This window comes from Xyrauchen texanus, chromosome 22 (assembly GCF_025860055.1).
Source record: "Xyrauchen texanus isolate HMW12.3.18 chromosome 22, RBS_HiC_50CHRs, whole genome shotgun sequence".
NCBI lineage: Eukaryota > Metazoa > Chordata > Actinopteri > Cypriniformes > Catostomidae > Xyrauchen > Xyrauchen texanus.
The window spans coordinates 20409428-20428559 of record NC_068297.1 but is presented as its reverse complement, the minus strand read 5'-3'; the positions used below and the strand labels follow the sequence as shown (position 1 = coordinate 20428559).

Genomic DNA, 19132 nt, shown 5'->3' with positions numbered 1-19132 from the left:
TCTTTCTCAATGCTGCTAGAAACTTCTACATTTTCAGTTATAAAAATATAAACTTGTAAATAAACAAATAGCAACAAACAGTGAGACAAATCAAAATTGGAGGTAAGCTTACCTTGATCTTCCAAAAAGCCATTTGGCAACTTCTTGTCAACTGATGCAACAAGATCCTTCCTTTGCTCTCTAAACCTGTGAGTTTTTGAAATAAGTAAGAAATTTAGAGTATATATATATATATATTTTTTTTTTTTACTTTTAAATTAAAAGTTTACAATACACACCAAAATCTAAAGTTCTTTCTCATGAGAGACTGTTTGGTTCTCTGATTCATCAGAGCAGCTGAGACAGAATGATTTCCTGACACACCATCACAACTGCTTTCACATTTCACTAAACATGCAGCTGCTGCTGGAGCATCAAGGCAGGATCACAATCACACACACACACACCTCTCTTCTCATGAACCAATAATGTAATATACTTCATTTTCTTGCAATAATGGTGGGGAAAATGGTGCAAAAACAGTAGGCCACATCTCTAATTTATACATTCCTGCAATTCTTTCTTAACAAATGTTGTGTGCCATACAAAGCCGCAATTGGCAGAGCAGTTAGTCAATATGTTACAGTTTTTTACGATTGCTATGACAAATTTTTCAATACTTTTAACAATTTTCCAAAACTCTTAACACAGTTAGCACTACATCCGTCTGTGTAAGCTATACTATTAACACATTTCTTGTTGCTTTAACACAAAATGCATACAATTAACACAAATTTAAAATGCTTGAACTTCTTTTACACACAAGCTCAAACAAGACCAAAACAATGGATTTTTACTGCCAAATTTACCAATGCTTTAACACTGTATGTCAGAACAGATAACCCTATGTTCTAAACCTAACCTTACAGGCTAAAGTCAAGGTAAACAGCTGTTTATATTGTGAAGTGAAACACAAATATATCCCCTGTATTTTATTCTATTGTTACTGAGAAACAGCTGATTGAATTATGCAAATATATAAATCACAGCTGATTCCCATCTAGGAAACACACTCAGGTGTTGAGGTTCGCATGACCCAACCCCATATGGTATAATGTAAAAGAGGACCTTGTGGGCTGATCTTTTGTGGAAAGGGAACAATATAGAGCAACAAAAGAAAGAAATAAAAATGTCTGCACTAGGTAGAGGAAGACGTATACCAGGACAAGTGAGAGGAGTGGGACAAGGACAAGGGCAAGGGAGAGGAGTGGGACAATGTGGCATTCCACCATTCCTGTGCAGTCACAGCATGGTTTGATGCCCATCCTAGGATGATGTCCCTTTTCCTTGCTCCTTACTCCCCTTTCCTCAACCCCATTGAGGAGTTTTTCTCATCCTGTAGATGGAAGGTTTTTGACCATCATCCACAGGACCAAATGTCCCTCCTGGATGCAATGGATGCTGCATGCCAAGACATCACAGCTGAACACTGCCAGGGGTGGATAAGGCATGCCAAAAGATTCTTCCCACGATGCCTTGCCAGAGAAGATATCAGGTGTGATGTGGATGAGAACATGTGGCCAAATGCAGAAGACCGGGCAGATTAGACTCTTTCTTTTCTTCTTTTTTTTATTCTTCTGGTGCTTTTTCTGTTCGTATATCTTGCAGCAATGTCCTTTTGCAAATAAAGTCTTTACTGCAGCAATTCTGTCTCTGTCTTTTTTTTTCAGAAACTGTACATTCTATAAAGCTACTCTGAGATGGTCATTCATTTTTTGTATTGAAGTTCTGCAGCAAAAGAAACAAAATGCATGCATTTACTAAACCCAACAAAACAAAAATGTAGAGAGGTTCAAAAGAAACTACAGTGCAAAACACAATCTATGATCAATACAATATACTGTCTATTGTATAAGGGCAGACCTGACACATAAAATAATGCAGTTTCTGTAATTTCAGCTGATGATAGTGTTTTTTTGTCATTGTGTTATGATTGACTAAATGTTCCTGTTGGACGAGAACATGTGTTAGTGTTTTGAATAATTATTTGATTTTGAAACATGTTTGCAGTGTTTTGTTAGACATAGTGTATTGTGTTAGTGTATTATTGTATTTTGAAAATTAGTTTTGGAATTTAGTTTACAGTGTGTGATTTTGAGCATGAAATTAACCGTTTTGCCAATTGTGTGTTTTAGGTGTGTTGGTGCGTTAAGAGTTTAGGAAACTTGTTAAATGTATTGAAAAAACTGTCATAGCGATTGGAAAAAACTGTAATAAAGGTACTACTGTTGTATTTAAATGCTAATAAAAACATGAGTACAAAAAACAAGGATGCTACCATATTACAGGATTCAGTTGAAGGTTTTATTGTTGGTACATAAGGGCCTCCATGGGCTGGCACCACTTTATATTTCTGAACTTCTCCATAAATATCAGATTCCAAGGTCTTTAAGATTGTCTCAGTGACTACTGTTGTGTGTTCCAAGGACTCGTTTTAAAACCATGGGTGATTGTTCTTTTTCTGTCATGGGCCCTCACTTGTGGAATGCTTTGCCACGATTGATTAGGTCTTGTCCAACCTTAGATCTTTTTAAGTCTAATCCAAAGACCTACCTGTTCTCCCTTACTTATGATACATTGTAACATATTGTGCAGTATTATCTTATGGTGTTATTTTATATATACTATTTATTACATTTTGGCCAGTTTTGTACAGCACAATTTGGCCAGTTTGGTCAACATTTGTTGTTTTTAAGTGTACTATAGAAATAAACTTTGATTGATTGATTTGCAAATTTAGTGCAAATAGTGTTGCAATGTTGCATACCAATCATATTTGAAAGACGATTTGAGTTCAAGATAGTCAGACAAGATAGCTTTAAAGGGATAGTTCACCCAAAAATGTTCTCATTATTTACTCACCTTCATCCCATCCTAAATATGTATGACTTTCTTTCTTCTGCCAAACACAATCAAAGATTATATAAGAATATATCAGCTCTGTAGGTCCTCACAATGCAAGTAAATGGGTACCAAAATTGTGAAGCTCCAAAAAGTAAATAAAGGCCTCATAACATTTTCCACACTGCTCCAGTAGTTAAATGTATATCTTCAGAAGTGATACAGTAAGTGTTGGTGAGAAACAGATCGATATTTTGTAGCATCAAAATTTTCATTAGCATTGTGAGGACCAACAGAGCTATCAGATATCAGAGAGATGTTCTTCTAAAAATGTTTGTTTGTGTTCAGCAGAAGAAAGTCATACACATCTGGGTAGGAACGAGGGTGAGTAAATGATGAGAGAATTTTCATTTTTCTGTGAAATAGTACTTTAAAACTATGTAGTGTTGATATCATTTTCACTACAGATACAATTCAAGAAGAACTGGAACTGTGCAAGTAGGGTGAGGGGTTTTTAAGTACCTTAAGCACCTTTCAGGATCAGAATCAGAATGAGCTTTATTGCCAAGTATGCTTATACATACAAGGAACATGTCTTGGTGACAGAAGCTTCCAGTGCACAAACAATACACCAACAAGACTTAGATAAAAATATATATATATATATATATATATATATATATATATATATATATATATATATATATATATATATATAAAATTAAAATAAAAGGGCAGAGAAAAATAAGACTATATATACAGTATATAAATACATATGTACAATATACAAATACAAATCTGTTATTCAGAAGCAAGGGAATGTAATGGCAGAAGAGGTATGGTATGTTGAATAAATATAAATAGACTAAGCTGTTTATTGCACATAATTATTGCTAAATGGGGCAGTTTTAGCTGTTCGGATAGCCTGAGGGAAAAAACTGCCTGATGGTTCTGGTGCTCAGTGCTATGTAGCACCGGCCAGAAGGCAACAGTTCTAAATGGTAGTGGGCTGGGTGAGTGGGGCCAGAGTGATTTTTTTCAAGGTTCAATTATAAAGTGAATCTTAAAGATGTATGTTTTGTAACATACTACATTTGAACATAACTGGTGAGATGGTTATAGTGATTAGGAGTTTAGTGTCAACACTGAAGCAAGGATGGACAAGTTTCAGGAACTGGACAAATGAGAGAACTGGCAGATCTACTTGAGGGAAAGACTGAATTCTGTGACAGATAATGTTTCAGAAACATTTCACACTAGTCCGGCTAGTGCACATGCGCACTCCACATTCTAGAATAAACAAAAACAATCAAAAGGGCGTTTTACTCTTTTATTGAGCATTGTGTTTTCTCCCGTTCATTTTTCTATTAGAAAATGTAAGTAGCAGGTTACACTATTGCAAACATTATAGGCCAGAAACAGTGCCAAGTAAGGAACTAGAACCTGAGCAATGAGCATTCTCCACTTTGATCTCTGAACATAATGGGACTGCACTAAATTGTGATAATATGAAAATGTATTCTTTTTGTTTTTGATAGACCTCTTTGTTCTGCATACATTGGTTTATTTTTGTTCATGTGTGTGTGTTTCTTACCTCAGAATATAGGCAATGAGGAGAAGAAAGATGACGAGCAAGAGAGAGGTGACGAGGCCTGAGGCTAACACATGTGAGCCCTGAGGAGCTGGAGACTCTGAACAGACATAGAACAAGACTGTGAAGAGAGAAACTATTTTGAGTGAGAAACAGAGGCATTTAGAGAAGACATACCTGTGGTCAGGTTTCCATGAGAAGAACTGTTTGTAATAAGAGCTGCTGAAACTAAGAACAGCACCATCGTGGCTGCACAGATGAGGAGAGAAATAAACAAACAAAAAATGTGAGAACACAAAGAAAAGAGATTTAGGAATTTACAATTATAGCATTATTTGCTGAATATACTGTACACTGAAAAAACTGTGCTTCATGTGGTAATATCTAAATTAACAGGGTTTATTCAAAATAATGGTAAACAACAAAGGTTACACCAAAAAACTAATTGTAAGAGTTATATCAGATAGAAAGCTCTTTAAAGAAGCAATTGCAGGTATCCCTTTTTGACAATGTACTATATATATTATATATACTATATAAGTTCAATTTGATTGAATGAAATCATAAATCACAAATGTGCAATTCGGAGCAAATACTTTAAAAAAACCTCTGCAGAAAGTGGTTCCCAATTAACCCATATTTAAACATTAACTCTTCTTTTCATGCCATTCCCTGAGAACCTTCCCTGTACAACAAATCTAAAATTAATTTCAATTAATGGTCTGGAGAGTAACGGTCCCTCGAGATATACCGCACACAACCAGCAGCTGCTAAGAAAAAGTAGGACACGAGAGGAGAAGACTTTTACTTCTAAATAATTATAACATCTATTTATTTCTTTATTTATTTTTTAAACAAATACCAGTGCGAAAATGCATCTCGCAGATGGTCACTTCCATCAATTGACATATAATAAAATAAATATTATGTATTTTATAAAATTAGCTTGGCCTTCTGAAATGAATGGCACTAATTGAAAAATCTGCCTCATAAAATGAATAACTCAAATATGTATTTTTGTCACTTCTTCTGTTTTGATGCAAACTAATCACTGCCCTGTGACTTTATGTCTCATCTGCCACAATGGTGTTGTGCTAGAAGATTGTCTTTAGTGTTTTTAGTAGTTTGGTTTTCCTTCACTATTTGTTCAGTTTAAGAGTAATTATACACTCTGAACCATTTCGTTAACTGTGTTAAAGTAATTATGTAATTGTGACCATATACTGGAATGCATATTCTACATACTGTAGTTTGTCTCTGTCCCTCTTGATGCCCTGTGACTTTTTCAAAGGCATAGCAGAGAAGAGCTGAGTGGTTTCACATATTTATCCTCTCAAAGTTGGAGTGTAAAAACGACCTGCCACCAAATGTCTTTGAACTCTGTAAAACATGAATGTTAAATGCAAGCCTACACACACACACACACACACACACACACACACACATGCACATACAGACATAATAGTACTCACAAATGTGAAATATGTCTCACTCCGAGCCAACTTCTCAATCCATAGCTTTCAAGAGAGGAGACATTAATTATTATAATACTTTTCCAGAAAGTCTCCAGGAGTCATGATATCTGTGAAGGCACTTCTGTCCTTCAATAATGTATAAGTGCAGGTTTTTTCATTTTCCTGTCTGGATGGGCTGTCCTTAGAAAGCCACTACCTGCAAAGAACATAAAAAAGTGTACGACATGGAGAAAGGGAGTGCAGAGTGGGAGGGAGATGAACAAACAGATCTATTTTTTATCTCTTCTCTGGCAATAAGTAAAAAGCCCTTTGACCAGAATTGCTTCTATTGAAGAACTTTATTCTGTATATTCAATATAACTTTATTGTTGATTCTGTAACCTAGCATATAGCAAACCTTATTCATTGTCTGCAGTCATCTCTACCAGTCATGCTCTAACGTACAGTAGCATTAAACTTCAGCGCATAATCTCTGCAGTTGTTGATTAGCTATTCATATCACAGCAACACATTCCTGACAGTAGCTGTTTCTTGATAAACTGTTATCTGAGATTAAGACATAAAGCGTTTTGAAAAGTATGCACAGGCTCAGACTTTAATATACTGTGCACACATCCTGTGTTAAACTGGGCCAGACATTGTAGGTCATCTCAGTGACCTGATCAGGTCATATGAAAGCAAATCAAATCTGGAAAGCTGTCAATCAAAACCTAGTAACAGTGTACTTGGGCTTTAACAGCACTGAAATCATTTCAAATGATCATGACTCATGACAGTGTCAAGCCATATATTACATGGATTAAATATTGATGTAGAATCTGGTTACAGTCAAATAGATATTCATTCAATTCTTTTTTTTTCTCTTCCTCCAAGATCTAATTGTGGATTACAATAGGGCATTGGCATCTACACACAGAGAATTCCACTCCAACTGTGGGAGTCTGGAAGCTTTTCTAATGGCAAATTCTTATGAAAAAGGAAAAACATACAGACAATATCAAATAAAACAGTGTCACCAGGAAGACGGAATAGCACATACTGAAACACCACAAGCAAAAACCAGCATCTCAAGCAGTGAAACCTGATCTGATTGTCAATAAGACACTCTGTGACCATGATAAATGCATGTTGCTACTCTGCAGATCATTCCAATGTAAACTGAAGGCATATTGTTGGTGCTCCAAAAAATTGAATAAAGAATAATGTGAGACAGCACTATCACTGATGAATAAAATCAGTAGGAACCAGCTGTTCCATTAAAACTAGGCTATGATCAAGCCTCTGCTTTGTGACTCTGCTTTGTGAGCTCTAGGCCTTTTAAGCACTAATTCCATATTTTACATGGATCGTTCTTATTTCAAAACTTTACCTCCAGATACAACATTTTTATTTCATTCACTTAGATGACAAAACAACGGACTTTTCTGTCTCTAGTGAAGCAGTAGCTTCTCGTCATCCACTATCCAGATCCAGTGAATACAAAACAGGAAGAGATTTTTGCTTTCACTCCATAGGCTTCCTGTGTTAATGGGTCCTTTATATCTATAACCAGGATGTTGCCTCCCAATACTTGCTTGAACTGCTGCTATTAGTCAATTAAGAAAACTGTTTTCAATACAATACAAAACCGGTTCATAGATTTGCATTCTCTTACATTATTAAATCACACTTGCCAAAACTAAACCCAGAACCGTTCAGAATATGAATTTAAATTAGGTTAGAGGGTCCTGAGCAGATCAAAATATTACAGTACATGTAAAGTGTGCAATTTTGCACAATTAGCATCAGCTAACAAAATTGCATAATTAATGACTGTTAACAAAAAGATTTCCATAGGGGTGTAACGATTTACTCATCTCACGATTTGGTTCATTTCACAATAATGAACTCATGGTTCGGTTCACGATTCTTTAAACTAAGGCTGAATGTTTTTATTTATTATTATTATTACTTTAAAGAAATGTGCAAAGCAGTTCCTTTCCTTTAAATTTTGCTAAAAGTATTTTATTTATTTTTTTTAAGTTGTAAATGATCCATCAGAAATGTACTGGGACTAAAAATCTGCCCAAAACTGGGCAATGGTGACACCAAATTGAAATATTAATCTGCTTGCTGAAAATACAGAATGATATTAGATACATATGCTGTTTACACACTGTCACTGATTACATATAATTTACTCGCCCTCATGCCATCCCAGATGTGTGTGACTTTCATTCTTCAGCAGAAAACCAATGAAGATTTTTAGTAGAATATATCAGCTCTTTTAGTCCATACAAGTGAATGGGTGCCATATTTTTGTAGCTCCAAAAATCACACAAATCTGCATAAAAGTAATCCATATGATTAAATTAAGTGGTTAAATCAATGTCTCCAGAAGCTAGTTGATACTGTAGGTGTTGGTGAGAAACAGATCAATATTTAAGTCCATTTCTACTATAAATTCTCCTCCCTGCTCAGTCAGTTTCTACTTTCACTTTCACATTCTTCTTCTTCTTCTGTTTTTGGTGATTCACATTCTTCATGCATTCTGCCCCTACTTGGCAAGGAGAAGAATGTATGGCAAAAATGGACTTAAATATTGATCTGTTTCTTACCCACACCTATCATTTCACTTCTGAAGATATGGATTAAAACACTAGAATCATGGATCACTTTTATGATTCCTTTGTGCTTTTTGGAGCATAAAAATTTTTTGTTGATATATTCTTCCAAAAAAGGGCGGCACGGTGGTGCAGCGGTTAGCACTGTCGCCTCACAGCAAGAAGGTCATGGGTTCAAACCCTGGTTGCCCCGGCCTTTCTGTGTGGAGTTTGCATGTTCTCCCCGTGTCTGCGTGGGTTCTCTCCGGGTACTCCGGCTTCCTCCCACCATCCAAAAGACATGCAGGCTAGGTTAATTGGTGTCTCCAAAAAATTGCCGTGGAGGTGGATGTGGAGGTGAGTGTGAGTGTCTGTCTGTCTGTGTGTGGCCCTGTGATGGACTGGCGACCTGTCCAGGGTGTCCCCCGCCTTTCGCCCAATGTTAGCTGGGATAGGCTCCAGCCCCCCCGTGACCCTGTACACAGGATAAGCGGTTGACGATGGATGGATGGATGGATGGATATTCTTCCAAAATTTTAATTTATGTTCAGCAGAAGAAAGAAAGTCAAACACATCTGGGATGGCATGAGGATGAGTAAATGATGAGAGAATTAAACCTTTTGGGTGAACTATTCCTATAATATGACTATTCCTTTTAAAACGCTAAAATAATATATATATAAAAAAACATCCCACGTCCATGATGCGCATTGTCACATTTTTTAATCACAATGTATCGTGCCACTATAAACCTTCACACCCCTATTTCCCAAACTCTCCCCCCATCTGTCACTGGTCAGAAAACAGATAATCCCACCCCAAACTCAGTACATTATGCACAGTTAAACGAGATACAGCCGGGTTTTCGTAGTCGAGCTATACTCTTCATCTGTTTGTAAAAGTATACATGACCAACCTGGTGTCATAAAATCACGTTACTACACCTACTTTTTTGCTAAATAATTTTTAAAAAGGTGAACAAAATTAATGTTTTTAATCAGTTAAAAGCCTAATTGAGTTTTTGAAATACAGGAGCTGAGCTGAAGTGTTAAATACACTGTGCATGGCCACTGTATTTCGGAGCATGCACACAACGACAAGGCCAATTGTGGTTCGATTAATATGTGGCTATACATGCTCGATGAAGCCAAGCTACAATTGCATTATCTAAGTGTGTTAGTGCGACTTTGCAAAAATCGGGCTGTACTATATCAATCAGACTGAAATGTGACATTTTAAAAAGTGGAATTTTTATTTTAATCCAACTGAAATGTAACTTTTACAGTGCATGTAAATGTGTTGAATGGCAATGTCAGGCTGGTCAGGATTCTCATAAAAACAGAGCAATGTTTTGATAGAAACTACAAATGGCTTCTTTTAGAAATCTGCATATTAAGATGGGATAGAAGAAAGTATCTAAACATTGAAAGAATTAAACACATCACCTTTAAACTGCTTAAAAATATTTTGAGAACATCCTAGCTAACAGACTGTGTCCATTTTGATTCATTTCTTCATTAAAGTTGCAGTGTGTAAGATTCAGAAACCCTTGTTATTAATGACACCTTTGGCCGTTAAGTGAATTGCAGCCAGCTACCTGTTGCTCGTACTCGTTCACACACTTCATAGGGACGCGAGCGAGCATCGACCAAAACAATGACGTGACGTACAAAGAGGCTGAACGCGATTCACCGACATCATGCTGACAGATGAATTACACAATTATGATTGTTTTACCACAAACTTTGAGACTGCATATTATATTTGACTCCAGTGCTGGAACAGGGCTAAAACAAAGTGTGAAAATAGATCTGACTATACAAGACTGTAGTTTGAAATAATCACTTTTCTTTGCATGATACCTTGACTGCATTTATACGATAGCCTATGTCAGTGTTAGCTAGCTTTAGTGGATGATGACAGCAGCGGTTTATAAAATAGACTGCACATTGTCAATATGTTGACACAATTCAGTATTGATGTGATTCCATCACAACTGTCATTTTGATATATCGATGCATATTGTTTTATAATGATATAATGTATATATATTTTCTGTATAACCAAGTTACGTTACACTAATGAATGGAGCTTTTTCATTATCTTGAACACTGTCTAGCATTCATTTCGTGTGTTATTGTAGTTTACCTTGCTGAATAATTACAGATTAACATTGACATTAACCTGACTTTTAGTATAAAGAGAAGCTCTTTGAAATTATTTGAAAGTTAGCTTGCAATTCGCTAGTGTTAGCAGACAAGATCAAGTTAGCTAAAATTACACAGATTAATACTTATGCCACTATATTTCACATACTTAGCAGTTATGTAAACTTACCTGTCCTATAAGAAGAACACCAATTCAGGGTCGGTTTTGATCCCCAAAACCGGTTTTGATCCCCAAAAACTAATGAAGGTCCCTCCAGGAATCAAATGCCCTGCCGATGTTCACTCTAGTTTTCGCTCGACCAAGATCACGGTCTCGCTTAGCCAGATGGGATTTTTTGTGTAGGAGTCGGTGCTGTGCTGGGAGCCGGACGTTTGCTGAATTCCATCTCTAAGATAACGTTACCTAGTTTTGTAGACTGTATGTTTATGCTGTTGAATGCAGAAGAGAAGCGATTACTGTCTGAGGCAAGGTTCTCGGGAGCGCGCATAAACATCACATCCTTTGGATTTTCCCGGCAAAAGTGACCCGCTCCCTTCACATGAAAATCAGACTACAGGCTTTAATATGCAACCTAGGAAGTCCGGGAAGGGCTCATTGTTTAAGTTGCGTTACAAGCAGTTCACACATTGCCAAAAAAAAAGGTGAATATTACATGAACATTTTTACATACTGCACCTTTAACTGACAAATAATGCTCTGAGCAGATTTTATGGATTTTAGCAGCATAGCTGTAAAGATAACATACATAAGATATGGTCAAAGTAACCATATATTCTCTTCAAACTCAGGGACCAGATTGGATTTAGAGATGCTGACCAGCACACAGAAGGCTGACTCTGCATTATGACTGACCTCCCTGTCAGAATGAGATTGCAAGTGTTTTCAAGAGAGAGAAATGCTGTTTATGCAGATCAAATGCAAATGCTTATATATAGTACCTACAAAGCCTCCTCAGCCAGCTGGCTATGAAAGCTTAGACGTACTTTCAAACTTACAGTCTATATATGATCTACCTACGATTCAACCTTTGCAAATGTGGTTCACCGCATCAGCAACTGACAATTCCAAAACTAATTTAGACAGATAATCCATAAACTTCATTGACTCTCTGGAAACAAAATGATTTGTAACAACTTCACATTGCTCGCATGCAACTGAATGTCCTATAATTAGATTAAATCAATGATAGACCTGAAGCATTGGTGGAACAGGTCAGATGCATTTGTTTCTTGTGAAATATCTACTCAACTTCAAGTGCTCCAGGGCTACATTATGGAAGAATGTGAACTTGAGACAAGAACTAACAATGAATCAGATTCCAATAAGTCTTTCAAATCTCTGATCAGCTGTTTTATTTATTGTGATCTCCTGGCCTTCTGAACTACGGGTCTTTAAGCCAAAGTGTTTACAACATCTTATGCTTTCAGATTAGAGTCCTGAGCATAAGTAATTATGAAATGAATCTCCATTTAAGAGCATGTTGCTTTAATCCTCCCGGCTGTGCTCTCTCTACTGGAAACAAGGTCACATCACACCATTGTTATACATAATGCATAACCTTCAGGAAAATGCATCTGTGAGATATGCTAATATTATTAAATCCATTTTCTTAGACACATATTCATAGTGATAATAAGATTCAAACATAATCTTTCTTTAAAATGCATTTGAGTTTAAACAGCTTTGGTTTAATCTCTGTAAAAGCTGGAAAATATTCAGACAGAACAGCTTAATGCTATATTCTAGATTAAAAACACCCACAAAAACATAGTCCTTAAAAAAATGCTACAAGAAAGATATTTGTGGCAAAATATGCTTGCAAAAACTGCTAACTACTTTAAAGCAGGGTAGCTCAATCCTGCCCTAACTTGCAAGTAAACCTGAAGACTTTGATGAGATGCTTCAGATGTTTGGTTAATGTTATAACAAAACAAAAAAAATAAATGTTTCATGATTCACATAAAACATGTCAAGAATATGTCCTGGTCATGCATTATATTTTGCAATACAAGAAAATGAAACCTACGTTTAGGACAATTCTGACTTTTTGCAATGTACCATAATTTTTAGGACACTTAAGCACAATATATCCCCAAAGTCTCATTACCATGCATCTAGATGTTTTACTTTTACCTATTGTTTTAAATGTTAATTTTCATAACTTTGTAGTTTATTTATTGTTTTACAGTATTTTTGTTAAACAGGACCAGGACATTTACTTTAGAGGTTTTGTGAGAAGCAGGACTGCTCTACAGTTTTAGGAATTAAAGGTGCACGTACACTCAGTAACTTTTTGTATGTGTCATCTTGTGGATGGCGCATCATTCAAACACAATCGTTTTTAGTTAAAGATTCCATCATAGAAATTCACTATTCACAGTTAAACCAGGATTCATTCAGGGCTGTTACTGAAATTAAGCGAGCAGTATTCAACTGTTCACTTGATCCTAACATGGCAGCCCCCATGAGGGGGACCCTCTCCATGTAGAATAAAACAGCTTTTTAAAGTAACTGATCCGACTGGAGTCTTCATATTATGTGAGTGCTCATGACTTTATACACATACTTTAAAATTAAAATGTATTTCTTAAAAAGTACAAAAAATAATAATAATAATATTTAGGAAAAATACTGAGTACATCTTTAAGATGTGTATATCAAGAGCATCACTCCCCCTCCCTGCCTCACCCTAACGGCCTCTTTTTCCAAACATCAGGTCCATATAAATAAGTTCATAATTAATGCTCCACTTACATTTGCATAAAGGAATAACAGATATAGACAAGGCTTGAAAAAATGTCGGTCAACTGTTTTCATACGTGAAACCAGCTGATCCAATAATGCACTACACAGAGCGCTGACATTCTCCCTCCCTGTATAATCTCATAATGTGGACGAAGAGCTGTCCAGACAGCATTTTGAGCATCACAGGAGTGTGTGCAGCATTTAAGGTCATCCTGTGCGGTCCAATTCAGCTGAAGAAATCTACGCCAGCTAAACCAAAATACGCTGTCCAGGCAGGCAGCTCATCAGGCTTTGAGAAACAGCCATTGGCTCCTGATTCTCGCGCGCACATCGACAAGATATATCCATCGTAATTGCCATCAGAATCAACACTGAGACAAAAAGCACAAACTGACAAGGGTTCATCAAATCTTGTGTTTAGACGTTGCGGGTATTTAAATGCAAAGCGAGATGAAACGACAAGATGGGCGATGCTGACCCACTGATTCAGTTTCAACGTATCGGCATCGCGGACGTCAGGCCCGTTATAAAAACATTTCCCCTGACTGAAAATATATTTAATTCATGCTCTTACTAAGGCTACGAAAACCATCAGTAAATTAAAAAGCGTATATTTCCCCAAAGTAATAATGTCGATATTACCAGTGTGATGTCCCGGTCCATGTGAAGTCTCAGTATATCCAGTGCTGTTCAGTTCTGTTGGATAGGCTACTGGTGGTATTTTGTAGAATGGTGTGGCATGTAGTCAAGTGTAGTCCCTCCTCTACGCGCGCCGGTGTCGTGTGATGCTGCGCCGCCGGTGCGAAACTCTCATTTCAAGAGTGCAATCATTTGTCCCAGTCGTCTACATCCACTCTAGATACTTGAGACTAAGATTATTTTAGATGCTATAAAACAGTAATTTTTAACCTCTGGGTAGGCCTATAAACGAAGAGATTTGAATGAGCAATTTCAGATTTGTAAAAATTAGATAGAATAGTTTTTATTATTATTACATTTGTTTTTGTATCTGTTCACCTTGAATTAGAAAACACCAGTCTGACTAGTGAATTAATAATGTAATTACTATATACATTGCTTAATGAGTGAATGGCAATAACCCTGTTGCTAGGGTTTGGCACCATACGCACATTTTAGCACAATGTGTGGACATATCAGATGGTCCCTTAATCACCATGGGCAAAATTTCCAACTTTTATCAATGTTAAATTGGTAACTGGAACGATTTCACTGTGATGCCATCTGACCAGCAGATCACCAATTTAAAATGAATATAAACTGGAAATTTTGCAAATGGTGGGTAAGGCACCATCTGAAATGTCCACACATTGTGCTAAAATGTGCTAATACTGTGGAGGGTGTGGTAAGGGACCATCTGAAATGTCCACAAATGATGTTAAGCTGTGTTTTCTTTTTGTTTGTTTTTTCAAATAAATGTTTAATAAGACCAAGCAATGTATGAATAAGATCATAAAGACAAGTACAGGTGAAGGAATTTTTTTTTTTTTAATTATATAAAATATTTTTAAAATATGCATAAACCATCAAAAATGTATACATAAATAAGATAAAGACAAATAGGCTGATCGATATATATATATCGTCATGGGTCAGGAAAGTTCTAATTTTAGCATTTAAGAAAGGATATAACATTTTTATTAATAACGCACGCATATTAACTCATTTTTAATGCATTTATTGCTAAAACTGCCTTCCATTTAAGTGTCCCTTGTTTTAAAACGTGACAACCCTACCTGTTGCATCTCCTTGTGGTCCAGTTATGAATTCAATTCCAAAAACCAAATTTCTCTGTAGAACTTATTACACATTATGTGTTGTAGTCCATGTAATAATCCTATTACTGCATCCTGATTGGAAACAAGTATTGATCCTGCCTTCTTGGCACCAGCAGGGTCAGCTTCCATGTGCAGTGTTCTTTCATGCTGTTCTACAGTTCACCAAACAAACCTTTTGGGGAACTAGTTTTGGGAAAAGTTGCATAGAGTTGCATGTGTTCTCTGACCTTAAAAGGTACCAAATGTAATATTTTTACTGTATTAAATCATAAAATGTCCATAATATGTCATTAGAGAATTAGGAAACATGCTAAGTTGAAATACTGGCTTCTCCGATAACAATGCTACAGCCAGTATATTCTACTTTGAAGTTTCAATTCCTGGCGGGAATTTATGTTTATGTTTTGGCCTGTGTGATCCTGCCCACTGCCCACTCACCAACAGTATTCAGACACCGCCGGTTGCCAGATTTGAACAAGTTTGCAGGCAACATTGCATGCTGCAGCTATGGAAGCCAGCAAACAAACTGGATCAGGGATAACAGATTCAACACGTCACGACCTAAAAAGCCTCGCCATCCGTCTAAAAACCACAATGACCAGAGGCATAGGAAAACAAGGATAAATAGTGGAGAAATCCTTTAAAACGGATGTTGAGTTAGCTAATTTGCGTGTCAACATTATGGCAACCCGCATGAGCTTTGAGTCTGGGGCGGGGCAAACAACTCTCCAATATTTAGAATTTGGACTGCAGTACCCATTTAAATTGCTTGTTGTCGATCTTACATATAGCCCATTTAAATGGTTTGTTACTGTACATTTAATGTATGAATTCATGTAAGAGTTAATTAAATACATGGTGGCCTGCAAACGTCTAACCCCCTTATAATGGTTGTGCTTTGACAAACTCTGTCATCCAGTACATTATCTTCAGTGCTGAGTAGTAACGGATTATTGTAATCTGAGTTACATAATCAGTTTACAAATTCAGGTTCTTGTAATTGTATTCAATTAAATTTTACATGAATTGTATTCAATTACATTATTACATATTAATCAGGCAATGGCAGTAAATTGTTGATTTCCCTAATTCTTTTTTATATATATATTTTAAATGTTTCTTTCTAAATTATCTTACTGCTTAAATAATTTAGACCATGCCTTCTCATGATGAATTATTGTGCAAGTTACTAAGAACACTGCTGATGTATAGTTGAAAAATTTGCCTACATCAGATCCAGTGACCTTCAATAATGATTGATTCTGTGAGACTGGACATATAAAAAAGAAAAAGTCAAACCTGGAGGGCAAGAGTTTAAAAAAAATCCTCTTCTAAATAAAAATCATTCATGGCATTTATTTTTCCAACATAGCGAGTAAAACACAAAATTTGTATAAATTCACAAATTTTTATTAATTGATTGTTTTTTCTTAAATTTAAGCAACAATATGTCAAAATAGATTATCCTGCTATGTTAGATCAGACATATACTGCAAAAGTAATCCAAATAATCAGATTAGATTACTTAAAAAATATTATGTTATTGATTATTATAGTAATGTAATTTGTAATCAGTACCAGATTGCAATGCTGAATAAACTACACTGATAATCTCCTGTCAGTGCTGTCGCTGTGTGCATAACTTCCGTCTTTTCAGAACTTTGTGTCATAATGTGAAATTACGGCACATGAATAGTGTGTAATTCAATTGCAACTGTTATTGAATGTTATAGTCTACATCAACCTCCCCCTCCTTAGATAAATACAACATCATTTGTGATAAATTATTTATGTGCTGTGTTTGTAGGCTATTGTTGCTGGTTTTAAAATAATAATTATTATTTGTGTGCTATTTGTTTTTATGTGTTTCTTCTGCTTTAATTCATTTTCCTGTAAAATGTGATGCAAAGATGTAAATAAACTCAAACAACCTTGACTATCATATGCATTGAAAGACATGACTCAAGGCAAGCCAGTAAGTTTCACATCAAAAACAAAAATTTAATCAAAATTCCTAATGACTTTTTGGTCACTGAAAAGTCACTTAAATTTGATAAATATAGCCTTGGGAGGTAGCCGCTATAGGATGCGATCTTTGGAGGGGAATTTTGTACTTGGGCAACTTTTTATCAATAACAATTGTTTTAAGAGTTTATAATGATGTGTTTCTTTATTGTCCCCTACAGAGTCATACCAAATGTGTAACATTAAATTACCTTTCTATTTATGTACATGCTTGGAGTAAATAGGCTATATACACACGATCAGCCACAACATTAAAACCACCTGCCTAATATCGTGCAGGTCCCCCTTGTGCCACCAAAACAGCTCTGACCCGTCGAGGCATGGACTCCACAAGACCTCTGAATGACGTCAAGACGTTAGCAGCAGATCATTTAATTCCTGCAAGTTGTGAGGTGGGCCTCCATGGATTGGACTTGTTGGTCCAGTACATCTCATAAATGCTCAGTCAGATTGAGATCTGGGGAATTTGTAGGCCAAGTCAACACCTTGAACTCTTTGTCATGTTCTTCTAACCATTCATGAACAATTTTTGCAGTGTGGCAGGGCGCATCTGAAAGAGGTCACTGCTATCAGAAAATATCGTTGCCATGAAGGGGTGTATGTGCTCTGCAACAATCTTTAGGTTGGCGGTATGTGTCAAAGTAACATCCACACGAATGCCAGGACCCAAGGTTTCCCAGCAGAACATTGCCCAGAGCATCACACTGTCTCTACCGGCCTGTCTTCTTCCCATAGTGCATCTTGCTGCCATCTTTTCCCATAAACGGTGCACACGCACCCGGCCGTCCACATGATCTAAAAGAAAACGTGATTCATCAGGCCACCCTTTTCCATTGTTCCATGATCCAGTTCTTATGCTCACGTGCCATTTGTAGGTGCTTTCAGCGGTGGACAGGGGTCAACATGAGCACTCTAACCAGTCTGCAGATACGCAAACCCATACGCAGCAAGCTGTGATGCACTGTATGTCCTAACACCTTTCTATCATGCCGAGCATAAAGTTTTTCAGCAATTTGTGCTACAGTAGCTCTTCTGTGGGATCTGAACAGACAGGCTGTAGCTTCGCTCCCCACAAGAATCAATGAGCCTTGGGCGCCCATGAGCTGTCACCGGTTGTTCTAGTGATGGGTTTGTTCATGAACGATTCATGATTTTGAACGATTCTTTTATGTGACTCAGAAGAACGAGTAGACCCTGAGAGTGATTCGTTCATTTTGTGTTAGCCGCACATGTGCATTCCGCAACCTCCATTCATTTGTTACATGAAAACCGCATAGGCTCTGGGAAACAGAAATGATTAGTTCACCTTTCACTACACAGAGGTGAACTAGGTGAACTAATCATTTCTGTTTCTCATAATTTGTCCATGGCTGCATTATAAATTTTTCCTTATTGGGACTATAATCGAAGTTTGCGTAAGTAGACGTGTTGGGGGAATTTGGCTATTGAAAATGTAAAATTTTCATTTAATTCTGCTCAAATGAATGAAATGACTTGAATAAAAATTTGTTAATTTTATGAATGATTCAAGTCAGTAAAATTATCCGATATTCTCATCATTAGGTTGTTCTTCCTTGGAACACTTTTGGTAGGTACTAACCACTGCATACCGAGAACATCCCACAAGACCTGCCGTTTGGAGATGCTCTGACCCAATTATCTAGCCATCACAATTTGGCCCTTTAAAATTCGCTCAGATCCTTACGCTTGATTTTTCTTGCTTTCAACACATGAAATTCAAGAACTGACGGTTCACTTGCTGCCTAATATATCCCACCCCACTGACAGGTGCCATTGTAACAAGATAATAAATGTTATTCACTTCACCTGCCAGTGGTTTTAATGCTGTGGCTGATCAGTGTATATTCA

At 36.6% G+C, this 19132-nt stretch overlaps 1 protein-coding gene across 3 annotated transcripts in view; it reads right to left on the bottom strand.

Annotated features, from left to right (window-relative positions):
• The window catches only part of LOC127662175 (receptor-type tyrosine-protein phosphatase epsilon-like), a 32902-nt gene extending 18704 nt beyond the window's left edge, over positions 1 to 14198 (bottom strand). The window contains exons 1-6 of one of the 3 annotated variants that reach the window (XM_052153252.1): positions 14085 to 14198; positions 5944 to 6142; positions 5717 to 5851; positions 4649 to 4720; positions 4475 to 4571; positions 113 to 186 (exon numbers count right to left, since the gene is read on the bottom strand). In XM_052153252.1, the coding sequence (XP_052009212.1) occupies positions 113 to 186; positions 4475 to 4571; positions 4649 to 4715 (238 nt within the window). In that variant the 5' untranslated portion in view covers positions 4716 to 4720; positions 5717 to 5851; positions 5944 to 6142; positions 14085 to 14198. Of the gene's footprint in view, positions 1 to 112; positions 187 to 4474; positions 4572 to 4648; positions 4721 to 5716; positions 5852 to 5943; positions 6143 to 10865; positions 10965 to 14084 lie in introns of those variants that run through there. The other 2 variants (XM_052153251.1, XM_052153253.1) reach the window with 2 other exon arrangements.
• Between the last annotated feature and the right edge of the window lie 4934 nt (positions 14199 to 19132).